This window comes from Drosophila subpulchrella, unplaced genomic scaffold (assembly GCF_014743375.2).
Source record: "Drosophila subpulchrella strain 33 F10 #4 breed RU33 unplaced genomic scaffold, RU_Dsub_v1.1 Primary Assembly Seq354, whole genome shotgun sequence".
NCBI classification, from domain to species: Eukaryota; Metazoa; Arthropoda; class Insecta; order Diptera; family Drosophilidae; genus Drosophila; species Drosophila subpulchrella.
This window is the reverse complement of record NW_023665577.1, coordinates 517,357-544,214: the sequence shown is the minus strand read 5'-3', so window position 1 is coordinate 544,214 and position 26,858 is coordinate 517,357. Positions and strand designations below refer to the sequence as shown.

The 26,858-nt window shown below is 39.9% G+C and overlaps 2 protein-coding genes across 2 annotated transcripts; both read right to left on the bottom strand.

Moving 5' to 3' along the window:
* Positions 1-10,259: 10,259 nt before the first annotated feature.
* Positions 10,260-11,596, bottom strand: LOC119560675. The gene is made up of 2 exons (XM_037874247.1): positions 11,231-11,596; positions 10,260-10,486 (listed from the first exon to the last, which is right to left on the bottom strand). The coding sequence occupies exons 1-2, from the start codon at positions 11,515-11,517 to the stop codon at positions 10,390-10,392; spliced, it is 384 nt and encodes a 127-aa protein (XP_037730175.1). The 5' UTR covers positions 11,518-11,596; the 3' UTR covers positions 10,260-10,389.
* A 1,384-nt stretch (positions 11,597-12,980) lies between these two features.
* On the bottom strand, positions 12,981-26,357 carry LOC119560673 (homeotic protein deformed). Its single transcript, XM_037874246.1, has 5 exons — positions 25,065-26,357; positions 23,897-23,997; positions 23,654-23,831; positions 14,467-14,855; positions 12,981-13,754 (listed from the first exon to the last, which is right to left on the bottom strand). The coding sequence occupies exons 1-5, from the start codon at positions 25,852-25,854 to the stop codon at positions 13,458-13,460; spliced, it is 1,755 nt and encodes a 584-aa protein (XP_037730174.1). The 5' UTR covers positions 25,855-26,357; the 3' UTR covers positions 12,981-13,457.
* Between the last annotated feature and the right edge of the window lie 501 nt (positions 26,358-26,858).

Below are 26,858 nucleotides of genomic sequence, written 5' to 3'. Positions count from 1 at the left end.
TTCCATAACTTTGGTAATTGGATCCCGATTTCGAAGTGGCATACCTTTAAGAGTTTGTGGTTGAATTCTCTAATAACCTACATTCAAATATTTCAAAATTTTAACCCATTTTCATGTCCGATTTTTCCGAATTTCCAATGGCTCCCAGAATGGGAACCCAAAACTAGACTTCTAAATTCCATAACTTTGGTAATTGGATCCCGATTTCGAAGTGGCATACCTCTATGAGTTTGTGGTTGAATTCTCTAATAATCTATATTCAAATATTTCTTTTATACGAGGGTCAAAATTTTAACCCATTTTCATGTCCGATTTTTCCGAATTTCCAATGGCTCCCAGAATGGGAACCCAAAACTAGACTTCCAAATTCCATAACTTTGATAATTGGCATACCTCTAAGAGTTCTTTATTGAATTCTCTAATAATCTACATTCAACTATTTCTTTTATACGAGGGTCAAAACTTGAACCCATTATCATGTCCGATTTTTCCGTATTTCCAATGGCTCCCAGAATGGGAACCCAAAACTAGACTTCTAAATTCCATAACTTTGGTAATTGGATCCCGATTTCGAAGTGGCATACCTTTATGAGTTTGTGGTTGAATTCTCTAATAATCTACATTCAAATATTTCTTTTATACGAGGGTCAAAATTTGAACCCATTTTCATGTCCGATTTTTCCGTATTTCCAAGGCTCCCAGAATGGGAACCCAAAACAAGACTTCTAAATTCCATAACTTTGGTAATTGGATCCCAATTTCGAAGTGGCATACCTCTAAGAGTTTGTGGTTGAATTCTCTAATAATCTACATTCAACTATTTCTTTTATACGAGGGTCAAAACTTGAACCCATTTTCATGTCCGATTTTTTTCGTATTTCCAATGGCTCCCAGAATGGGAACCCAAAACTAGACTTCTAAATTCCATAACTTTGGTAATTGGATCCCGATTTCGAAGTGGCATACCTCTATGAGTTTGTGGTTGTATTTTCTAATAATTTACATTCAAATATTTCTTTTATACGAGGGCCAAAATTTTAACCCATTTTCATGTCCGATTTTTCCGAATTTCCAATGGCTCCCAGAATGGGAACCCAAAACTAGACTTCTAAATTCCATAACTTTGGTAATTGGATCCCGATTTCGAAGTGGCATACCTTTATCAGTTTGTGGTTGAATTGTCTAATAATCTACATTCAAATGTTTCTTTTATACGAGGGTCAAAATTTTAGCCCATTTTCATGTCCGATTTTTCCGAATTTCCAATGGCTTCCAGAATGAGAACCCAAAACTAGACTTCTAAATTCCAGAACTTTGGTAATTGGATCCCGATTTCGAAGTGGCATACCTCTATGAGTTTGTGGTTGAAATGTCTAATAATCTACATTCAATTGTTTCTTTTATACGAGGGTCAAAATTTTAGCCCATTTTCATGTCCGATTTTTCCGAATTTCCAATGGCTCCCAGAATGGGAACCCAAAACTAGACTTCTAAATTCCATAACTTTGGTAATTGGATCCCGATTTCGAAGTGGCATACCTTTATGAGTTTGTGGTTGAATTGTCTAATAATCTACATTCAAATGTTTCTTTTATACGAGGGTCAAAATTTTAGCCCATTTTCATGTCCGATTTTTCCGAATTTCCAATGGCTTCCAGAATGGGAACCCAAAACTAGACTTCTAAATTCCAGAACTTTGGTAATTGGATCCCGATTTCGAAGTGGCATACCTTTGCGAGTTTGTGGTTGAATTCTCTAATAATCTACATTCAAATATTTCTTTTATACGAGGGTTAAAATTTGAACCCATTTTCATGTCCGATTTTTTCGTATTTCCAATGGCTCCCAGAATGGGAACCCAAAACAAGACCTTTAAATTCCATAACTTTGGTAATTGGATCCCAATTTCGAAGTGGCATACCTCTAAGAGTTTGTGGTTGAATTCTCTAATAATCTACATTCAAATATTTCTTTTATACGAGGGCCAAAATTTTAACCCATTTTCATGTCCCGTTTTGCGTATTTCCAATGGCTCCCAGAATGGGAACCCAAAACTAGACTTCTAAATTACATAACTTTGGTAATTGGATCCCGATTTCGAAGTGGCATACCTCTATGAGTTTGTGGTTGAATTCTCTAATAATCTACATTCAAATATTTCTTTTATACGAGGGTTAAAATTTGAACCCATTTTCATGTCCGATTTTTTCGTATTTCCAATGGCTCCCAGAATGGGAACCCAAAACAAGACCTTTAAATTCCATAACTTTGGTAATTGGATCCAAATTTCGAAGTGGCATACCTCTAAGAGTTTGTGGTTGAATTCTCTAATAATCTACATTCAAATATTTCTTTTATACGAGGGCCAAAATTTTAACCCATTTTCATGTCCCGTTTTGCGTATTTCCAATGGCTCCCAGAATGGGAACCCAAAACTAGACTTCTAAATTCCATAACTTTGGTAATTGGATCCCGATTTCGAAGTGGCATACCTCTATGAGTTTGTGGATGAATTCTCTAATAATCTGCATTCAAATATTTCTTTTATACGAGGATCAAAATTTGAACCCATTTTCATGTCCGATTTTTCCGTATTTCCAATGGCTCCCAGAATGGGAACCCAAAACTAGACTTCTAAATTCCATAACTTTGGTAATTGGATCCCGATTTCGAAGTGGCATACCTTTAAGAGTTTGTGGTTGAATTCTCTAATGACCTGTATTCAAATATTTTAAAATTTTAACCCATTTTCATGTCCGATTTTTCCGAATTTCCAATGGCTCCCAGAATGGAAACCCAAAACTAGACTTCTAAATTCCATAACTTTGGTAATTGGATCCCGATTTCGAAGTGGCATACCTCTATGAGTTTGTGGATGAAATCTCTAATAATCTGCATTCAAATATTTCTTTTATACGAGGATCAAAATTTGAACCCATTTTCATGTCCCGCTTTGCGTATTTCCAATGGCTCCCAAAATGGGAACCCAAAACTAGACTTCTAAATTCCATAACTTTGGTAATTGGATCCCGATTTCGAAGTGGCATACCTTTAAGAGTTTGTGGTTGAATTCTCTAATGACCTGTATTCAAATATTTTAAAATTTTAACCCATTTTAATGTCCGATTTTTCCGAATTTCCAATGGCTCCCAGAATGGGAACCCAAAACTAGACTTCTACATTCCATAACTTTGGTAATTGGATCCCGATTTCGAAGTGGCATACCTCTATGAGTTTGTGGTTGAATTCTCTAATAATCTGCATTCAAATATTTCTTTTATTCGAGGGTCAAAATTTTAACCCATTTTCATGTCCGATTTTTTCTTATTTCCAATGGCTCCCAGAATGGGAACCCAAAACTAGACTTCTAAATTCCATAACTTTGGTAATTGGATCCCGATTTCGAAGTGGCATACCTCTATGAGTTTGTGGTTGAATTGTCTAATAATCTGCATTCAAATGTTTCTTTTATACGAGGGTCAAAATTTTAACCCATTTTCATGTCCGATTTTTCCGTATTTCCAATGGCTCCCAGAATGGGAACCCAAAACTAGACTTCTAAATTCCATAGCTTTGGTAATTGGATCCCGATTTCGAAGTGGCATACCTCTATGAGTTTGTGGTTGTATTCTCTAATAATTTACATTCAAATATTTCTTTTATACGAGGGCCAAAATTTTAGCCCATTTTCATGTCCGATTTTTCCGTATTTCCAATGGCTTCCAGAATGGGAACCCAAAACTAGACTTCTAAATTCCATAACTTTGGTAATTGGATCCCGATTTCGAAGTGGCAGACCTCTAAGAGTTTGTGTTTGAATTCTCTAATAATCTACATTCAAATATTTCTTTTATACGAGGGTCAAAATTTGATCCCATTTTCATGTCCGATTTTTCCGTATTTCCAATGGCTCCCAGAATGGGAACCCAAAACTAGACTTCTAAGTTCCATAACTTTGGCAATTGGAGTTGGAGATCCACTAGAGAAGGAACATGGCATCGCTCGATCTCCGACGAGCTCTGCATTGAGGACTCCACCTCCTCCAAACTTCAAATTTACATAAATAAAAACATTCGTTGAAAATTTCATTTAGTTTTGTTTTCCTTTTGGCAACAAGCCAAGCCGCTTTACAGTAAGACCATGCCACATGCATCGCGGGTGAACTTTGAAAACTTCGGTCACAATACAAAGAATAAGATTTTTCGACTAGTGAAACTCTTAGCCGATCTGAGTACTAGGCTATAAGAAATACACGTGATAAAAAGAGACGGGTATTTTTTAAGAGCTTAATTAGTTTTTGTACTTGGTGTTTCGGGATTTTTTAAGAAGGAACTGCGTTTGAACTGTAATGTCGCCGTTATAATGGAATTGTCGTTGGTGCAGGCTCACGGAGCCTGTGGTGTCAATGTGACTACTAGGCTTAAAATCAAATTCCATTAATATCCTAATATAAAATTTTTTGCTATTTTTTTGGTATTTCTTCTATTGTTATTTCATCCAAAAGTATCGTTAATGTGTGGCAAATTTTTATTCTCAATGCCGTACTTACATGTAAAAATATTTAATTAGAAGGAAAACATTTATACATTTTCGTTTAAGGACAAAGAAAACCCAATCCAAATCTAAATAATTTAAAAAAAAAGTGGCCTTTAAGAATAGAACAAATTTAACATTATTTTGCTGGAAAACAAAAAAAATGAGTTCTTACAATTTATTTTGTGCACTGATTTTTTTTAAATTTTCAGAGTTTTTTTTTCAAAAAAAAATAAAAAATTAACCTGATTACGTCGCTCCATCTTTTAGACAATTTTATTTTTCTTAATTTTTTTTTAATCAAAAATTTCCATTTGTAGCGTTGCCACATTTCTGACAGATTTTAGACTGTGCGTAAACTTTCCTTAATTTAGCCAAGATCACAACCTTGTCTGGATTTTATATTTGACTAAAATACTACACCTTACAAGCGAATTGAAACGAAACTGAGCGAATTTCAACGAAGCCAAGCGAATTTATGGAAGGATAGTATACCAACAGATGGCGCATTTTAATATTTAAACATTTATAAATTTGAAGAACTATTCAAAACTGATGTATTATAATTTGAAGAACATGTTAAAATTTATGTACAATTATATTTATTATTATTTCACGTACGCTAAATGATAATTATAAACAATAAATGAAAAAACAATAAACTTACTTTTTTAGAACCAAGTCAGCAGCCCTGGGAAATTTAAAATTTTAAATTGAATTTAAAAAAAAAAATAAGATCATAAACTAAACTAATGTACACAAAAAGAAAACAATAATTGGTTGCCGGTTCTGGAATTCAACTTAAGATGTTTGGTGTTCTTAGATTAAAATTTGAGATATGACAGAATTTTCGAAAGGATTAAGTCGAAGAAATGCAATTTTATTGAACTAATGTTGGTGTTAAAATTATACATCATTACGTGGGAATCAATGGAAATATAAATTTGATCCTAACATTTATTTTTGCATATAACTGAAAAAGTCGTGTCAATTATACGTAACTTCTTAGTGCTTTAAGATAATACCTATAATATAAAACAGACATTATTACAAAATATTTATAATTAATATATTATCATTTTAAAATTAAAGTCATATCTGCTCTATAATATAATCGTATGATGGTAACCAAACTGGAATCCACCGCAAAGCACGAAAAAATAATGTTAAAAGTGTGGGGGTGTATCTTTTTATTCCCGGACTTTGAGACAGAGAACGTCAACGAAATAATCAACAAAAGCCATAAAAAAGGCAAAGGACTTAGCGAGCGGCAGAAATGACATTGACGGCTATGTGAACGGAATAAAATTTCATCAAAAACGCCACTGTCACAGACACACTCCGCAGCGAGGGTAAGAATTGCAAATGGTTGGAATTGCTACTTTCATCTGGGTCCTTTTTGGATTCTGTTCATGGGGCACTTTCACTCTGGCGCCGGGGTGGCAAAGAACCAGAGGGCGAGGGTGGCTGACGAGCGAGTGAGTGTGGATGTGAGGGATGAGGGTGAGAGCACACATCATATATGAGGATTTGCGGACCCTTCAGGTCTTCTCCAGCTGCCATAGCCTTGTCAAGGGGCTATCAGTGGCAAAAACAAAGCCTTCAGATGGCAGCCATGATACATACACAGTTAAAAAGTGATGTTGGAGGTTTTTGCAAAAAGACTTCAGAATTATTCTGCTTTCAAACTACAACATTTTATGAGCAGAGTAACTTTATTATTGTTGTTGGGTACATTTTAAAATGTATAGTAATAAAGTTCTTCAAAATGGACTTCGTTTTTATATGTTGTACCCTTTTCCCAGTGTACCGAATGGGGACTCAACATCTTCAACGAGGTTGTTTATTTTTCTACACCCCTGGTTTTCCTTAAAAACGTGTTGACGGCTGTTCCGCTGGCTAAACCTTAAATTTGTAAAAAAAAATTTAAAAAGTGTCCACCAACTTGGGCATCTTTCTTTCAACGCGAATAAAAATTTCTAAACCAAACGAATGGAAACGGAATGAAGTAAATCGAAGAGAAAAACATGCTGCTGCATTGTGCAGTTGATTAATGATCGAATGTCAATTACCGCAGATACTTTTGAAACTCGACATCCAAAAAGAACTCGCAAAAACAAATGGAGTCACTTTTAGGATGAAGGCACACTATATTTAGCATTTGCTTATAAGTGTAAATGGACGAAAGTGAGATTCGAAATTGTTATCTTATAAATAACAACGAAGTGCATTTTATTTTTTTGACGGTAAAATAATTGTGTTCGTTCCGATAAAGTATTCATTGTAATATTTATGCCTTTTTAATACATCTTTTTATAAACCATTTATTTTTAAAGAAATATTGAATAATCCTAACTTGTGCAATAAAATTCCCCGCATATGCTCAATGAGTCTCCATGCAATTTTAGATTCTCGCAGAATCCCTATTGTTTTTCCAATACTTTGAGTTAGATTTTGAACCGCTCAGTTCCTCTAACTTTTGACTTTTCGCAGCGGCAGTCAAAGCATCTTTTTCCCTTGGCTAATCCAGTCTCATCCTCTTTCATCCCGGATTATCCCAACAGAAGTCAAGGGACACGGCACGGCCCACTGTCTCAACCCTTTGATTAGGCCCTAAAATGTGTACCCACATTTTTCGTGAGAGCCTGACAGGCTGAAAAGGACAAAACAAAGCATAACAATTAACTGCGTCTACTGTTGCTAATTTCGCTGGACGGACAAACCTTTTTTGCATACGGGAACAGCGGCACGCCCACCGAAAACGCCCACGCGCCGTCGGGCGGCACAAGTGAAGGGATTAGAACGGTAAAGGATTCGCAGCTCTCGTGCTGGGATATGGGATATGGGATTCAGGGACTCCAGCTTGACTTCTGCTCGTTCTCCGTTTGATAAATGCCGCAGGACATTTCTGGCCCTGGCCGGCTACCGTTTTTTCTCCGGGGCTGGTCGACTTTTCCGAGAAATGTCAACTAATTGTTTTCACCTTACCAATTAGTAGGCCATTTATTGCCAAAACAACCCGAAGCCAAAACAAACAAGGAGTGGTATCAAAAAGCTGAAGAGGCATCAATTCTCATTAAGTTTGAATTGGAAACAAATTCCAGGGGACAAAGGAGAGCGGCCGCATAAATAAATCAGTGTGCAGCCAAGGCCAGAGCCACAATTATGTGCAACAATGCACCTCAAGTGTGGCCCTGGGCAGGAATCAATCAAGTCTCATCACTCAAGTCGCAACTCCAGTCCTCCCTCCCTTTTTCTTGTGTGTTCCCTCTCCTTTCCGATTTAATTAATGCTTGGCCATTTATTAAATTGGCAGCTTAGTCTCCTTCCACACACACCTCGGGTCAGTATTGTAGCAATGGATATGGCTCTTACAATTAGAGAATTAATACTAAACACTGGAAGTACAAGTCTACTTCAGCTATTGTACATAAGTACATAACGAACAATCAATTATGGTTAGCTTACACATTTATTTCTGCATTTCTGTGAAAAACGATGATTCATTTTTAGGTACCTACTGCTTAATACGTTGTATATTTTCCCAACCACCCCAATCTTTGCATCTGAAATAAAATGAATTAAAAACAATATTTGAAAATAAAATACAATTTAGTAGTACTACTCTTTTTACCCAGGCTGTGTGCCCACTACTCTTCCAAGGATGCCTGCGGTTGGTCCACCTTGCCACTCCCCTCCACTTGCGTGTTGGCTGCCTGCAACCGATCCAGCCTAATTTGTAACCATTAACCCATGTATTATGTTGGGCATGCGAGTGGCCAGGCGATGGATTGGCTCTTTGAGGCTGGACTGGGATATAAATGGCCACATGAATGGCTACGCTGAGTTTTGTCTATTAAAAATCATTTAGAACAAATGGTTTCAGGATTTCTGGTCTCCTCCAATTGTTGCCAGAAGGTGTGAGACTGTTCTTTGGGGGTTAATGGATTAACGATATATCCCAGAAGCGTATTAATCTCTTTAGATTGTCTTTGGAAATTGAGGGTGTTGTAGCATAAGGGGCAAACATCATTGCTTTAAAATGCAGCTTGTCCTTTTAACATTGATATTTTTATACCCGTTACTCGTAGAGTAAAAGGGTATACTAGATTCGTCGGAAAGTATGTAACAGGCAGAAGGAAGCGTTTCCGACACCATAAAGTATATATATTCTTGATCAGGATCACTAGCCGAGTCGATCTAGCCATGTCCGTCTGTCCGTCTGTCCGTCTGTCCGTCTGTCTGTCCGGATGAACGCTGAGATCTTGGAAACTATGAGAGCTAGGCTATTGAGATTTGGCGAGCAGATTCCTGAGCTTCTTACGCAGCGCAAGTTTGTTTCAGTAGAGTGCCACGCCCACTCTAACGCCCACAAACCGCCCAAAACTGTGGCTTCTACAGTTTTGATGCTAGAGTAAAAATTTAAACTGAAATGAATTGTTCTCATCAATACCTATCGATTGACCTAAAAAAAAAATTGCCACGCCCACTTTTACGCCCACAAACCGCCCACAAACTTCAAAAAACCGTAAATATAAACGCGGATATCTCGGAAACTATCAAAGATAGAGTATTGGGATTTCAGATTTAGATTCCGTAGCCTTGTACGCAGCGCAGGTTTGTTATGCGAATATGCCACGCCCACTCTAACGCCCACAAACCGCCCAAGCCTGTGGCGCCCACAATTTTTATGCTAGATAACAAATTTTAACTAAAATGTATTGGTCTCGTCAATACCTATCGATTGATCCAAAAAAAAATTTTCCACGCCTACCCTAACGCCCACAATGCTTAAATCTGTCTTCCGCCGGTAGGTGGCGCACTTAAATCTCGCTTTGCTGCTTGCATATCTCCATTTCCCTTTGGTCCCTTTAGCTGAGTAACGGGTATCTGATAGTCGAGGTACTCGACTATAGCGTTCTTCCTTGTTTTTTCTTAAGTCTCATTATGGCTACCATGAGATATATAAAGAAAAACCCGAAAAAAACTGCAAAATCTCATTACCACTTTTACAAAATCTTAAAAAATCTGGTCGCCAGGTTGACCTTAGCGTTTTAGGCATTTGTGGGGGCTGGAGTGGGCGTATATTTTCATTGAAATAAACTTGCGTTGCTTAACCCTAGAATCAGTTTGCTCGTTTCCAATTTTTTAGCTCTTAAGGTTTCCGAAATCTCAGCGTTAATACTGAAAGACAGAGAGACGGACATGGCTAGATCGACTCGGCGAGTGATACTGATCAAGAATATGTATACTTTAAATGTAGGTTCGGTAACACTTACTTTTACTTGTTAATTTACTTTACAAGTAACGGGGATTATCGAGTTTCCCCATATCAAATTCCCGATACTCAGCTAAAGGGATGCAATCAACAAAGCTAATTTTTCTGAGATTGCAGGAAGCACCTCAGTGGCGATTAAATTATTTGGGTCTCATTTGTGCAATTTCTAGATAGGTACGTATATAGGTAGTGGTAAACAAATCAAATACCCATTTAAACACTTTGTTATTAATTAAATCCAATTTACACGTTTACGAAATCTCTTAGCGTTATGGGTTAGCGTTTTAACGTATTAGTTCTTTTTTGTTTTATTATTTAAAACAAGTAATGACAAAAAGTATTTCTGCTTCAAAATTCCGGTCTCCTAATATTGTCATTACAGTTTCAGCCAAATGATGCCAGCTCCGCAGAAACAAATAAATTCAGTTTATTTTATATTATTGCTTGTTCATTTATTCTGACTTACAGTTTACAAATACAGAGTTCATTGAAGAATGTATTTACATATGTTTGTATGGTAAGTCATAATATGATAAGGCACTACTTCGTGTCTGCACATAAGTGAACTTACTTAAAGGTCAAAATGATCCCAAATTAGCTTTACACTGGGGGCAGAACTTTGAGGTCTTATAGCCCCACTTGAAGAAGCAAGGGAGGCAGACGCAGGGCCAGCAACTGAGGGAAAAAGATTAGATTATGGACTATATTGTTGTCAGGCACTATCGGCGAGTACTTATTACATTTCCTATAAAATGAATATAAGCAAACAACTGATGTCACAGCAATAGCACAATTATTAAATGTTAATGTCAAGATAACTTTTCATACCAACTAATCGTAGAGTAAAAGGGTATACTGCATTCGGTGAAAAGTGTGGAAGAAAGCGTTTCCGACCCCATAAAGTATTGATTTCTTGATCAGGATCACTAGCCGAGTCGATCTAGCCATGTAAATCCTTTAATTTTAACTGAAATGTATTGCTTTTGTCAATACCTTCCACTTTAATGTCTACAAACCTATAAAAGCTAAATGGCCAATGTTCGCATAAAACCTGCAGATCCTAGATATTCTTGCGCAATGCATGTTTGCCACACCCATTCTCACAATTTTGTCGCTAGAAAAAGACAGAAATATATTGGCTTCTTTAATACGACCACCCTGACGCCTACAAACCGCCCACAATTTTTAGTCAATACCTATCTATTGACTTTAAAGTTTACCACGCCCAGAGGCAGAGCAGAGCTAAGTCCTATCCTCGCTTAATGGGACGCTGGCGACCGCTTGACTAAAGTGTTATCCCTTTTTTGTTAAATATATTTGAGCCTCGATACTTATTGTAGTTTTTTCAAGGGGTCCAGGTGTATTTGGTGCTATTGTTATGGCCACAGCTGTATCTACCTTATATACAATTGTACTTACAGGAAAAAGCAGAGGAACGCCGAGAAGCAGTAAGTCTTTCCAGTACGGTGTTGCTTATGTAGAACGTGAATCGGCTTTTGGCAAGAGGGACAAACTACTGTGTTCACCGGAACCGAGTTATGGATAGTGATCATCACGGGTGGTTGTGGTGACATCGGATTTTTCGCAGACGATTCAGGAACCTGCGTATAAGGTTGGCGTGGCGGTGACTGGTTCAGGACCATCTCTTCCGGAGGAGCGGTGGCAAAATAGTTATAGGATAGGGTTTTTTCATGTTCGGAGTCCATTATAGATAACAAAAACTTTAAGTACAAACACAAAACTGAACCCGCAGTTGTTAAAAATTCTCTTCTGACCAATGCAAGCCGCAAAGTGCTACTAAAAGCTTCCATATTGCATGTGCTTTGGTTCGGCGAAAACAAAAAATAAAACTTTATCTTAACATCGCGTTCGGCAACTATACGATCGCCCTAGCTTGCATTTATCGATTACCTATCGCTATGCGGAATTCAGTAAAAAATAAAAAATTCTTTAAGATGCTTGTGGCCTTTTTGTGGTTTATTATAAATCAGCAATGTTCTTATTCAGTTCGCATAAAAATTGTTTGCGGTGGGTCCTTCGCCAGTGGCAAGTGACAAGTGAAGCTACCGTTGGTCATAATTACGAGTTCCCTTTTCAGTCCTTTTCTCCCTCTCTGGAGGACCCTGAAGTCGCTGTCAAAGTGTTAAATTATATCCCTAACACGTGCTCATGCTCTCGTAATCACTTTGAGCTGCTAATTTCGACCTCGTCCCGTCCTCGACGTAATTTCTCAGTTCTTAGCCAGCTCCCTGGACGAGTTCTTGGGTCGTTCCGGTCTATAAGTAGGTCTTAATCCTTTTATCGCTGGGGACGAGTGCGCGCAATTTCCAGTTTCGGGTCCCGAGTCCCGAGTCCCAAAGAGCACTGCTGATCATTTCGCAATGATAAATTAAGCGCTAAGAGTGTTTCCATGTACGCGCCCGACAATCCACTGTCAGGGATCGGGGGTAGATTGATTATGTCCCCATGTCGGTGGACACTCTCCCGGCGACTCGGACTCGGGTCATTGTCAACGGAGGCCACGCCTGACTAACCAGCCACGATTCGCAATAGGACCCCGATTCGAGCCGATTCGGGGGAAGTGAGCTAAGACCAGTTTATCGCACACACTCCATCGCCGGAGGATCCCCACTCTCGGAGAGGATTTCGTGTTCAACATATTTCCAGAAGCCAACAGGTGCCAATGGGCTGTGATCAATCATTGGCGAATCGATTTTTAATTAAGAACTCTTGTTAGCATTTGGCGACCACAGCTCCTCTCCTGCAGCCAAGTTGATTGCCAACAAAGGCCTGTTGAATTCTTTAGTGCGAAAGCCCCCAACAAAAGGAGCTCGGGCCCAATCGACTCTGAATTTGGCTACCCAGCAGCGTTTGGGCCATGATGTTTAAATTTGTCCTAATTAGTTGACAATGAGCGATGATGAATCAGCGGATTATAGTCGAGCACACCAGTGTGTGTGTCTTCTACGGCGACTCGTGTAGGCGGGTTAAGAAACTTATCTTCGGGCCTATCAATCAAAGGGGTTGTTTAACTCATTCAAGAATCTCACTTTCGCGAGGGCTTCTTAAGTTCTGTGTGCTCATCGCTAAGGAATAATACTTTTCACAAGCAATACATTTTAATATTTGTAAATAAAACATTTCCATTTATTATCTTTTCCATATACAATATATTCTCTTTATTTTGATATACTTTTCAGTTTTCTGTTTTATTTGTATCAATAAAATAAGTACGAACTTACATACATCTAGATACGCACAACAGATGCCAACTACATTCGTTAATAATATTTATAATTACCATAATCATACAAATAATCAATTCTAGTGCTAAGTGTATGCCACTTAATAGCTATGACAAATCGTTCTAGGCTTTATACAAACTCTTAAACCTGAATCCTAGGGTGCTTAAGTTAAACTCATATACAACATTTGTGGGGAATCGGTATTACAACTTTATAAAATGTGGGTCGTCTACCTAATGGTCGGTCCTTAACTAACTACGTTCACTGTATACTCCGATTTGTCTTTAACCTTGCCTCGAGTGCAAGGTTATTGATTCGAAATGAAAACAAAACTCTACAAAGAATGATAGGGATAGCTAATTTACAATGCTGAAGCTATCTTGAAGATCTCCCTGCTAATTCTACAGGGCCGTCAGATCGTAATCCTGTTTGATGTGTAGCTGAAGATTGGTCATGAGATCGGATTGCTGCTGTTGATGGTGTCCGTGCAGGTTCGTGTGACCCAGTTGATTGTTATTGTTGTTGAGGTTACTGTTGTTGTTATTGTTATTGCCGCTGGCATTGTTGTTGTTGTTGCTGTGGTGCTGCTGAGATCCCGCATACGAGTTGGCCGTCTCAGCTGCCGCCGGTATATAGGGCGGGTTGCCCAGGGACGAGCTGACATCACCGATACTCTCCAAACTATCCGAACGAATGCACTAAACGGGGAGATAGAATCAAAAAGTTGTTCAGTTGGTACGTAAGTAATCTATAGTCCATAAGCCCTTGTGGACATTACTTCACTAATAGTAAGCTAAAGCTAAAGCTAAACTTTGCAACCTTTTAAAAAATAAGTCACCACGTAAAACGCTCGAATCAATACTATAATATACGGATATGTGATACATCCTTAAAACTCCTACCAATGTCTCCAAAAGTTTTACTTTTTGGTAAATAACCCACTAGTCACAATTCAATATTTTCAAAATTTGTTTCTGGCCATACACTTTTTAAAGAACTAATATTTCGAGTCCAGACACACGCCAAAACAAAAAGTTCCTGCCCAATTTAAGTAAACCATTTTATAGCAAAACTTGGAACAGGTTTGTATAATTTGTTAGTTCCATTGAGGCCTTTTAAATTTTACTTTACCACCATATCCTTTTAAAATTGTTTCTTCATATAGAGTACTTCAATAAGTAATTTTTAGGATTTCAATTAGCTTTGTATTCATTGCTAACTAGCCAAACGTTAATACGTAACTCAAATTTAATGGGTAAGCCTGCTTCGTGCGTGTTCCAAAGTTAATAAAGTGTAATTTGCTTTAATGCACTATTATATTTTAATAAATGAGCACGCACCAGTGCCAGTTCTGAGATGTAGATGGCCCTAAGTTCCTGTTCCTGTTGACTTTCAACACGCTCCACTCACCTCATTCATCACCGGAGTCTGCTGCGATTGCTGCTGTTGCGGCTGCTGCTGCTGCGCCTGCTGCTGCTGCTGCTGCTGCTTCTTGGAGGCGGCCCGCTTGGAGGGCTTCTTGGCTACCGGTGTTGGGTTGCCGTTGGCGTCCACCGTCTTCTTGCGCACGTTCTTGGTGTTGGGCAGCTTGTTGTCCTTCTTCCACTTCATGCGCCTGTTCTGGAACCAGATCTTGATCTGCCGCTCAGACAGGACCAGCGTATGGGCGATCTCGATGCGCCGCCGACGCGTCAGGTAGCGGTTGTAGTGGAACTCCTTCTCCAGCTCCAGGATCTGGTGGCGTGTGTAGGCGGTGCGTTGGCGTTTCGGCTCCATTCCCGGCTGATAGGACCCGTTTGCTGCACGGAAAAACAAGAAGGATTGTTGTGATTAGCCAAAATAAGTGGTATTGTATTTCCCTTTTTGATTCCATTTGATATACAAAAAATTTTAAAAAGCCCAACCATTGTTTTAGTTTAGTATAATGAAAAGAAAATTATTAACAAAATAAGTACAAATAAGAGTGGAATTCTGGAATATCATTATTTTCAATATCTCCGAAGAGTTCTCTATTCTCTCCGTGTAAAACATGCGGGGAGAACGCAGGATTTCCATAATTAATGATCAGAGAACATAAACAATATACAGGGGTGGGGGTGGGGCACCACAATTAATACACTTCAAATTGCGTTTCATAACAGGCCAAGTTCTCAATAAATCTCCCAGATAAGTTGACAACCCTTAAAAAGCCCCCGCCGAAGTTTTTCTCGCTTTCACCTTGGAACTGGACAGTCCGCGGGGGAGGGGTTGGTGCCTTAGGGGGGCGGGTCAGGGGGTTAGCTCGCCGGCACATGAAAGAGCCTTGTCAGTTGGGCCCAGGATAATTAATCAAAATCAAATAGCGCGCAACTGCCAGGATGTCAGGCCTTGTCCTTGGGCCTCCCGAAAAATTACGCGGCCGCAGTTAGTTTTTCCGGCTGGAAAATTAAACACATCTGGGGGTTGCATCCTTCCGCTTTCCCCATCCACTTTCTTACTCCGTTTTCTTTCTTTTTATCGCCGCCAGATAAATGCCTCGCACCTGCCGCCCGTCCGAGATGGACATCCAAATTTATACACGCTCCATCAATTTCAATTTGCTGCCATCGCCGCTGATGTTTCCATCAGAGTTACAGTCCCTCGCACTTCCCGTCCGGGAGTTGTGCATTTATAAAAATTTCATTGCTCTGTGACAGACAGCTTTCGATTTGATAGAAATATTTCAATCCCAGCTCGGCGGGCCGAAACTTAGATTAATGATATGTGTCCAGCCGACCGTTGACAGGCCCCCCAAAAGGAGGGAGGGGCGGGCTTTGGGCTGGGTGGTCCACCAGAAAAAATGGACCCACATGGGTCAGGTCCCTGCAGAACTACAGAAGGGAACGGAACGATGCGTCTAAGAGCTGCTGACAACTGTATATTTTTATTTTCTTCTGTCGAGGAGACAGGTCAAACAATGTTAAAAGTTTCCTTTTCAAGGGTAAGTGAATGGACCCCAATATTTCTTGGATCATCTTCATTTGGTTATATCCTCTTTGCTGTATCACTAAAAAGGTATACCAACAGGAGCTGTGTAAAATAGGAGAAGTGTAAAATAAAATGGGTACACAACATTTACATATAGAAAATGTTCTCAACGTGTTACAAATATGGGAACTATAATATAAAACTAGAAAAAATAAATATACCTGTCAGTCAACGAACAGTATTGAGAACTTAACTGACTTAAAGTCGTAAGTGAGCGTTGATAACTTTTTCTTAACTTGGGGTTCGTTTGAATATAGAGTTGGAAGCGATTCTTAATCTTTCCATCATTTGTTTGGCCACCGGCTTAAAGCAAAAGCCATCAAAATATTTTTCCAAAACCTCTGCCACATTTACCTTTAACACTTTATATTTAATCAACAACATTTCGCTTAAGACTAACATGTTAGACTAATCCATCAATTATTGATTCAGGCTGCAAGGGAAACAAACCTTGAATCGAAAATTAAAAGAGAACCGGCGAGGGATGGCAGTGAAACCGAGGCGAGCCAACTGCAATATCAATTACAAAACCCCAAAGGAGCAGGGAATAAACCAGATAACGAACAACACACCGATTTCAATGTCAGCTGCTCGAAAAACTCGGCGCTGGCGTTGGCGGCATGCTGCGTTAATTCGTTTTTAATAAGTGCGTATCATTTCATTTCAACATTTCAACGAAACTGCCGGGCCCACGAAGCGGAAGAACTTCGGTCCAGGCAGTCCAAAAGAAACCGCAATGTCATGGCTTAAGACGAAAAACGAAACGAGAAAGAGTGCCAATTGCATTTAAACCGGCAAGAATGGCAGCCAATTTATGAAAATGCCAGATCATACAAGGCCAAGGAAATCAAGATTGCACAAGCAATCCCATCGGGGGAGAGGCTCCTCGGAGGGGATGTTAGGTGGAAAAGTGCTAAAGAGCTGTGAAAAAGATTTGGCGCCCCCGGGTGGATTGGTGCGTAGGCAGCAGCTGTCCCTTTCGATTGCGCACTTTCGTTATGGGGCCTGGGTCAGGCTGTCGGCATGTTTGTCCCATCCGAATATCATATGATTTATCATGCGTTTGTGACTCTACATTTTCATGCAGCCAGAGCGGGGAGGCGGATGAAAACTATGTCAGGCATTATTTCATAATCCGCTGTTGTCTGGCAGCCTCATTTGTGGGCTTAAACCAACCCGATTTTGAGGTGCGGTGGCCACCAGACAACTTCCGGGCTTCAATTCATTACCTCTTTTATTTAGCATTCGATTCGAGAAGATGCCCGAATACAAATGATTAATTGCCGGCCCGATAAGCTGAGAGTGTGTAAATGTCTGTGATTAATCCGAAAAAGAAATTTGACTCGTGCCAACCCGAAAACAAACATCAAAATTTGTAATGAAAAATAGAAAGAAATCAGCCAAAAATATTTAACGGCTGTCATAATTCATTTATGCAAACATCAGTCAACAGCATTTATAGCCAGCGTGAAAAAAACGACACAAACCTGTTCACCTATTAGAGGAAATCGCATTTCGAATGCAGCTAACAAATGGCAAGAAATTAATTTTTGGTCTGCACTAATGAATGCCCGAGCGGAGATTGCGCATACGCCGCGTTATCCAGCTGGGTTCTAAGCTTAAAACTTTACTCGGAGCTCGGTGTTTTTGTGGATTTTTTTTTTATTAAAGTGTGTGAGCTCATGGCAACAACAACGAGAAGAAGAAAAAAGGCAAGTCAACATTTCAACAACAGCGGGAGCTGCATCAGCAGCTTGTCAAGTGACTTGCAATTTGTGGCAGGCAAATAATAAAAATAAACATGAGCTCATGCTACTTACACATGTACGGGCAGAACACCCAAACCGTCGAATATGTATGTATCACGCCGTATATAAATGCTTACATATGTGTAGAGCCGTGTATCCAAGTAAAGTACCCGCAGCACTTGAACTGGTTGTCGAGCTGTGGGAGAATCGTTCTCCAACTCGAATTTTGTTAATTTAAACGCAAATACTTTGGGCGCTTTTCAATGGCTTTATGCCAAGTGCACAACTAAATGGAAAAATATGTTAATTTAAGTAGAGTTGAAAGGGTTGCAGAAAGAACATTTTGCGAATATACTAAGCGAAACTAATTACAATAGGGGAATTAAAATTCTTCCCGTTTCCTGCTTAAAATTATAGGCATAAAAAATGTTTCAATTTTATAATGGCTGGTTTTGTGATTTTGTATGACTTTTTTTAGCTTGAGTAATAAAACACATTTTAATATGTTATAAAAAATAATTTGTTACTTTTAAAGTTTAAGCGTTTTGAGAAATATTTTTGTATACCTAAGAGCTATTTGTAAATTTAATTGTTTAAGCTCACAACACACAAACACCAAAATATTCTATTTTAATTGAAACTAGATATGAAAACCATAATTTTGAAATGACTTTCTATTTCATGTAAAGCTAACTTGATTGAGTTTCAAAGCAATCGTTTTCCCATTTCAAAAGTATTCGTTTCACTTTCGATTCTGGCACCAAAAAATAAAAGAAGCCAATCGAATGACCATCAACTATATTATTCAACTAAGCCGAAAATTCAGCACTTGTCCCAAGACGGAATCGTTTTGTTTTGTTGTGCTAACGAAATGGAAATAGAATGGATCCGAAAAATCAAGCGAAACCGAAACCGAAAGACACCAAAGTGCAGAGTTCCAGAAGAAAGACAAGCCGAGCTAAGAAGCTCACGACCCAAACTCAAAGTCCGGCGAACAATGGAGAACGCGTAAGACGACCTTGGAGAATCGTTGCTTTCGAGACAAGAACCCACAGAAACCCCACCACGTCTATACATATATCATACACTTGTACAAAACCCCAGCTGGACAATGGGCAGAGTGTGGCAGCAGCAATAAAAGCTCCGCTAATTAAAGCCAATTTCAATAATTTGCACAGCTCCAGAGAACTTTATTGGCGTAAATTGCCAAACCAAAACAGAGAGGGCAATAAAGGGAGTGAAAGAGGGAGCCATGGATCGCTAATTATGTTTTGTGAAGAATCCAGCTGAGACTCAGCTGTTCGTGCCCCATCTGTCATAAAGGCGAACTTCTTAATTTTTACTGCGTCATTTTCATCATTGTCATGCCCTGGGCCGCCGGTGATTACTCCCCTGACTCCTCGCCCATACCACCCCCTTTCCCATCGATTTGCACTTTTGCAAAAGGCGCAATTCCCTCAGAGTTTTTACAGCATCTGTGTCTGGGCCTCGTGTATCTGAATCCGAATCTGTATCTGTATCTGTATTCGCGGCTTGCACTTTTTTTGCCCGCCTCTGAGGCTTTTCCGCAAGTCATCGGGTAACTGTGACTCTCAGGCAAATCTGCCTCATGGTGGAAACTTAATCGTGGACTTGCCATTGAAATTCAGTTACAAGGCTGTTCACGTTCCACTGTTCATTGAAAGCGGCTATGCCGTATCTGTAGCTGTGTGTATCCCCCTGTATAAACACGAAACTTGTACGGGTTTTTAGCCGCCTCATCTCGAGCCGACGTCGTGCATGAAATCAATATTATTCAGTCAAGTCCCTCACAGAATTTATTTCGTTCAGTTTTAGCATTAGAATGCGGCTCAAATGGTTCTCAATAAATATTCTAAGGCTAAACATTAAAGTAATGTATGAATATTTAAGGAGCATTTCAAGAAGAATACCCATTAAAATGATTGTGATTCCAAGCCTGGTTTCATTCATTGAGTTATTTTTCCTATACCTCTCGACTTTCGAAGAATCTTACTTGTACATTAAATTATTTTGAAGTAAATAAATTGATCTGATTCGAAAAGTATATGCTCAAAATTTAAATAAATTATCTTTAATTTCTTACATCGCTACAAGATCTAAACGTGATATAAGCCAGAGATACTTAAATGGGAATTATCTAAATTATTACTTTTAGACTTGGAATTCATATTTGCGTTGAACAGAGGAATATAATCTAAGTAAAATGGTTGATTGGGCTACAAAAATATTACACTTTTTATTTTATTTTTTTCAATATGCCTGTAATATTTTCCCTAATGAAATTAAATCGGGCCAATAATTTAGCAAAAACAGGTGTCGGAAGTGACATTATTAAGATCGTTTAGCCTGGTGCGCAAATCAATCGCGTTTTTTGTCAAAACTACGCCTTGGAAATCGGCGAACACCGATTTTATACCCGTTACTCTTAGAGTAAAAGGGTATACTAGATTCGTCGGAAAGTGTGTAACAGGCAGAAGGAAGCGTTTCCGACCCCAGAAAGTATATATATTCTTGATCAGGATCACTAGCCGAGTCGATCTATCCATGTCCGTCTGTCCGTCTGTCCGTCTGTCTGTCTGTCCGGATGAACGCTGAGATCTTGGAAACTATGAAAGCTAGGCTACTGAGATTTGGCGTGCCAGCGCAAGTTTGTTTCAGTAGAGTGCCACGCCCACTCTAACGCCCACAAACCGCCCAAATCTGTGGCACCCACAATTTTCATGCTAGATAAAAAATTTTAACTGAAATGTATTGGTCTCGTCACTACCTATCGATTGATTTAAAAAAAAACTTTGCCACGCCCACTCTAACGCCCACAACGCTTGAATCTGTCTACCGCCGGTAGGTGGCGCATTTGCTGCTTGCATATCTCCATTTTCCTTTGGTCCCTTTAGCTGAGTAACGGGTATCTGATAGTCGAGGTACTCGACTATAGGGTTCTTCCTTGTTTTAAAGTTGATTACACATACTAAAGATAAAAACATTTTGGCTTAATAGAATTATTAATAGTTTTAAAAATCACAAAACGCAAATAAAATAGCAAACACTCAATATTTTTAATAAAATCTTGTGAACATTTTAAATTTATTTATACCTGTTACTCGTAGAGTAAAAGGGTATACTAGATTCGTCGGAAAGTATTGAACAGGTAGATGGAAGCGTTTCCGACCCCTTAAATGATATATATTGTTGATCAGGAGCCAAGCCTAGTCGATCTATCCATGTGCGTCTGTCCGTCCGTAAAAACGCTGAGATCCCGAACACTTTAATAGCTAGAAAGTTAGGATTTGGCATGCAGATTTTTCAGGATCTGAGACAACGCAAGTTTATTTCAGCAGAATGCCACGCCCACTCTGAAGCCAACAAACGCCCATACTCCCACCCAGAAACCTGTCTATCGCGCATTTCTTGAAGATTTTCTAAAAGTGTAAATGCAATTTTTTTATTTCAGCAGGGTGCCCAAAAAGCCTGCTTATGCTTTTTAACTTTCTATTAACAATCAACCGTCGAATATATTTCAGAACGTAATCTTATCAATCGCACATATCTTATTATCTTTGACATTAAGTGAAGACCGACTCCATTAAGTTTTCATTACCTTTCAACACTTTTAATGGCAACTATTAAATAATCCACAAATTGCTCCCCAAATCCGTTTCACACCTAGCTCGCTCTCTCCCCCGACGGAGTTTTAAACAAGTTTTAGGCCGCCTCTGGGCAAAAACAACATAAATTGAGCCAGAGACCACACGCCACATCGGAGGCACAGTTTGGGCCTTAGTTTCGGGCAAGTGCTAAGCGAGTGTAAGTCATTTGTAAAGGGAAGAACATGACACCGAAGGGGACCCGGGGTCACGGGTTTTGGGGCATAACGAGACGGATGCCAAGACGCTGGTTGAGATGATGCACTGGCGATAATCAAGTTTCGTCTTGTTCTCGTGGTCGTGCGCTCATGATAAATGTCACAACATTAACATCAAATGACACGGACCATCCGTCACTCGGTCGGAGTTTTACCTCTACGGTGTGGGGGGGGTGCGGTATCGGAATCCGAATCCGAAGCGGAGTCGCTATAGTATACCTTTCGACTGTGTCAAAAATGCCCCTGAGCGATCGTTTGTCTGTCTGTCCCACTGTCCGCCGCACTACTTTGATATTTTGTTTTGATTTTTGATGCTGACACTTAAAAAAATTTTTCCACAAAATAGGAAGTAAAGAAAAGATATATTACCCCCATGTTGGAATAAAAATTAGTTATATCTTTTTAGCAAATACTTTAAGTCAAATGTAATTGCAGTTGTAGACAAACCAAACGTGAAAATACGATATTTTTCTAAAATCTTTTTCGGATTTTGTTTAAAAGATCTTAAGATTGCAAGCCGTCCTAAATTTTTTTCCCTGAAACGACAATTCCCCAGTGAGACTAAAACCTGGAGTGGGTACTGGGAAACTGACGAACCGATGAGGCATTTGACAATGAGCGAGTCAGAGTGGCGTTAAGCGAAACGTTATAATTACCCATTTGGGTCAAGGTTATGGTCGAACTGGAGTACTCCGACGCTGTGCTAATTAAAAAGCAATCTATCAGTTTTTTCGTACCTCTTCCCGATCCTCTAGTAAATGCATTCGTCACCTACTTGCTGCCCGCCGCATCCCCAGTTCGGTATTATTAAAACAATAAGCGGCGACAATCGCCAGTTGGCCAGTGGATATTGTTGGTAACACACGCGGCACATGGCTGAATGAATTCCCCGTGTTGGGCGCGACAATTAAGGGTAATTATCTCTGCCAGACCAACACTGTCAACTCAACTCAATGGAATCCATTCAGTAGGTCTCTGGATCTGGTGAATGGAACCCAGTAGAAACCTGTTCTTCACGTCCGAGTTTACTAGAAGGTGCATTCAGTTTTTGTACCAAGAAAAGCTCTGTTTGTTGGACCTAAAGAAAGAATGTAAGTCAGTCAGATTGGTTGAAAATTTTGTTGTTATGCCCTTAATAAGGCTGAAAAGCAAATAAAATTGCACTCTATTGTTAAAAAGAGACAGACAAATTATGATTTTCTACTATTTAATTATTTACCAATTTAGTTTGTAAGAATGTTCCTAAAGATGTACATTTGTATATTTGTTTTGTTTGAAAGTTTGACTGGTTATTTCATAAATATATTTTGGGCGTAATCTTGTATTGATGTTTACCTATATATTACTCGAATTTTGCCAGAACAAATTTTCATGGAAAAACATGGAATTACAGAAATTTAACCCTTCCTGTTCCATTAAATTCAATATAAAGTCATATATGCAGTCCGATATGACAAGCCCCAGTCTCCTCTATTTAGATGTTTCAATTGGCACCGTACCATTCAGCAGTCAAAGTTGACTTTAAGTCGTTTCAAGTGCTGAAAGAACCACTGAAGAGACCTTATTACCAGGAGCCGCTTGAAGTGCTGATTGCAGGCGAATGGAACACACTCGACGATATGTGCATTATAATATATAGGAGCAGTATGTACAGGAACTCGTCATTTGGTGAACACGGTTCGCCCCTCGACACAAGGCGTGGCACTCTTGATTTTGATTAATGAGCTTGGAGTCGCAGTTTTCTTTTTTCTGTTACCCGGTTGGCTGGTGTCTTTGGCTTTTATTTTGTTTATTTTCATTTCTGTTTTCGCCAAAGAACGAACATTACAGTGGCCTGTCAGTGGATCAAGTGGGTGTTGGCAGCTAAGTAATTTAATTAGCATACCCCGAAAAATGGGCCACAACATGGGGGCGCAACACAGAGGGGACGGAGGAGGGAAAAGAGAAACTTTCAACTTACCCACTCCCGCCACATGGATCTTCTTCATCCAGGGGTAGATGATCCGTTCACCATCGGTCGTCTCCGCCATCAGATCATCTTCGCTGTCTGAGTCCCCGAGATCATCGTCGTTGTCGTTGGAGCCCAGTTCGTCTGGAGACCGATCCAGCATGAGCCGATCCTCCTCCGACATGTCGTCCTAAACAAGTCAATCAAAACTTCGATTATGCGTTCTCTTTTGGAATATCTTTTCAGGGTATTTACATTTTCGGATCCCATATCATCACAGCGCAATCGCATCCCCAGCTCTTGCAGTTGTTGTCCAGCAGGTACAGCTTCTTCAATGCGTTTCTCTAGTTTTAAGCCTGCAGGGAACGGATATTGTTTTATTTTGGTACACAAGAAATCTTTTTAGAAGGATGAAAAATAATTAAGAATACAATTTGAGTGGTATATATTACATAGTCAATAAATTATTGTTATAAAGTTGCGACTTAGCGTAAGGAAAATGTTAGGTTTGCTATTACCTTACTGTTGGGACTTGAGAACTAGCAAACTTTATGAGTACTATACTTTAGTAAAGTTACACAATTTGTAGCCAATAAAAATTAAACGTACGCTCAAAACTGCATCTTCAAATAAATATTAAAACATTTATGTTGAATGGATTTTTAACAATGTCAAAGAAGGTTAAACAATTTAGGTCACAGGCGAAATGAACAGGCCGCAATAAATTGGTTTTATAATTTGTTTCTCAAAGTTCTTGAGTACTCCTGAGAGTGTGATTTTTTCCTTCAAAAATAATAAAATAATTGATACTTACGGTCCCTGGATTTAATCCAAGTCAATTACCCAATAATTTATAATTATTTCATGGCTGTTTTTTAATACTAGTGGAAAGTTAAAAAAGTAATTTTTCAACATAAACGTAAGTGAATTATTCATTACGGTATTTATAGTAAAAATTGAGAAAGGATAAAAGCCAAAATCATGTGTTCAATTAAGATCAAACGAGTTCCGATTTAGTCTCGCAAACAGAGAAAACTTCATATTAATTTTAAGGATTTGAGAATGAATCTTGATTCTTAGACAAACCTTTTTTCATTTTGAGATTGTGAAAACTGTTTTGAAAACGGTTTTTTTTTGTGGATTTTGGGTATAGTTTAATGGTACATAAAAAGAACCTCTTCAAAAAACTCAACGTTCTATAGAATTTAGGATAACTACATGACAAAACAAGCATGTAATCTGCTCGTCACATTCTACCAACGTATTTAGTATCCGGCTCGTAGAACCTCGTTTTGAGATACTTGCAAAATACGTCTTCAAGTCTTTAATTGCTTGAAACCGGCATTCTACAAATCCCAGAATTTTAACAAAGAGATATCTTAAGCGACCAGGAAAAGTAACGATTATAATAACGTTGACTCACCTAATTCCTGTAGTCCCAGTGCCGTGTTCGTCGGTGGTTCCGTGGAACTGCACTGCAGGGGCAGATCCATCATTTGGGAGTGCGGCGAGTGTCCTTGGGAGTGGGTGCTGCCGACGCTCCCGTTGGCCGCCCCATAGCCCCCGCCGTATCCGCCGTAATATCCATTGGCCGATCCACCCACGGCTCCACCTCCGACCACTCCTCCGGTTCCTGCGCCGCTGCCATTGCTAGAATTTGGTACGTTTACCGCCGGACCGTAACCGTTCGTGGGATCGGAGTGCACCGCCCCCGCGGATATGAACTCGGGGGCGTGGTGCACATAGTAGCCGAGGCTCTGGTGCGGATGTGCGTGCGGATGCGAGTGCGGATGTGAGGGCGGAGTGGCGGTGGCGTAATTGGAGCTATAGCCGCCGGTGGATGGCTGGTGGTGTCCGGATAACGCACTATTGCTATGATGGTGTGGCAGCGAGTGGGTGTGCGAATGGGGGTGGCTGTGCGGATTGTGGTGGTGCGCCATATAGTCGCTGACCATGTCCGCCGGATGCATGGCATGCGGATGTCCAGACATACCGCCTGCTCCACCGCCACCCACCGACCCAACACCTGTCCCTGCCCCGCCGCCGACGGCACCGCTCATGTGACCCGTGGAAGCGGTCATCGAGTAGTGGCCGTTGTAGTGATGATAGTCATCGGCCACCGGCGGGAACTTTGGGTCCAGGCTATTGCCCATGGACATGGGACTCTGGACATGATGGGGGGCATGCGGATAACCCATGAGGAAGGAGCTCATGACGGAGGATCGGGAGGTTGTGGTGCTCCAGAGGGAATTTGGGCCTTTTATTTTTAGATGCTTTCTTTGACACTTTCACTAGGTTTGCACATATTCTGTAGCTTTTGCTTTTAGTTTTTGAAACTATTGGTTGTGGTGCTTCCCACTTATCATTAGTTGTGATTTCTTTTAAGACTATGTTGATTATTAAAAATGAAAGCTTTTTTTATCAGAACACACGTTTGTCCTTAGATTGTAACAACTTTTTCAGGAAATATTTTTGGTTATCTAAAACCAATATCACTGCTTGTTCACTTTTATTGTTTTAAAAACTTTTAAGCATGAGTTGCACTTATTTTTGGCACATTCGAAAGCCTTTGAAACTTGGTTATAGCGCTTTTTCCCGGTTTTAAAAAAACGATTTTTATGAATTTAAAACACACACTGGCAGAAAAGTCGGACGCTTCGGTTTTACGAGTGCGCTGCGAACACGAACCGTTCCATTCGAGCCGATTTTTTGTTATGCTCGCTGGCGATAACTCTCCGCGCGAGCGAACCTGTTTCGCCACTCTTCGCTCGGCCGTTCGCTCTCTCGCTCGCTCTCTCCCACCGCCATTGCCATCAAAACGGGTTTTCACTGCGGCAACAATCGAAGGACGGCCCACACACACACGCAGCGCGATGGAAGGAGAGCCATGCGTGTATCGCAGCCATGCTGCTCGCTCTTTTCTCACCCTCCTCCTCGGGCGCCATTTTCCACCACCGCACGGCATTCTCTCTCGTGTGCGAAGGAGAGGGAGCACTGGGGCCAGAGCGAGATGGCAGGTGGCTTGGTCACACCCATTCAGAGCCGCCGTCACAGTGAGGGCATCGAATATTGAGCCAGTTGAAGGAAAAATACTTTGGAAACTCAAGGTGCTTATCTGGGAAGTTATTATACTATAAGTTTTTGTTTAAATTAATGGAATTGTATTCTCAGTTTGAGGAGTAACTAGTTACTAACATAGGTGTATTAAATCGGAATA

Coding starts and splice junctions, on each gene's coding strand:
- LOC119560675 (XM_037874247.1), bottom strand. CDS start 11,517: ATGGACTCCGAACATGAAAAAACCCTATCCTATAACTATTTTGCCACC. Junction 10,487..11,230: donor GCGTTCCTCTGCTTTTTCCT/GTAAGTACAATT, acceptor TTTTTCCCTCAG/TTGCTGGCCCTGCGTCTGCC.
- LOC119560673 (XM_037874246.1), bottom strand. CDS start 25,854: ATGAGCTCCTTCCTCATGGGTTATCCGCATGCCCCCCATCATGTCCAG. Junction 23,832..23,896: donor ATGATATGGGATCCGAAAAT/GTAAATACCCTG, acceptor TGACTTGTTTAG/GACGACATGTCGGAGGAGGA. Junction 14,856..23,653: donor GATCCATGTGGCGGGAGTGG/GTAAGTTGAAAG, acceptor TTTTCCGTGCAG/CAAACGGGTCCTATCAGCCG.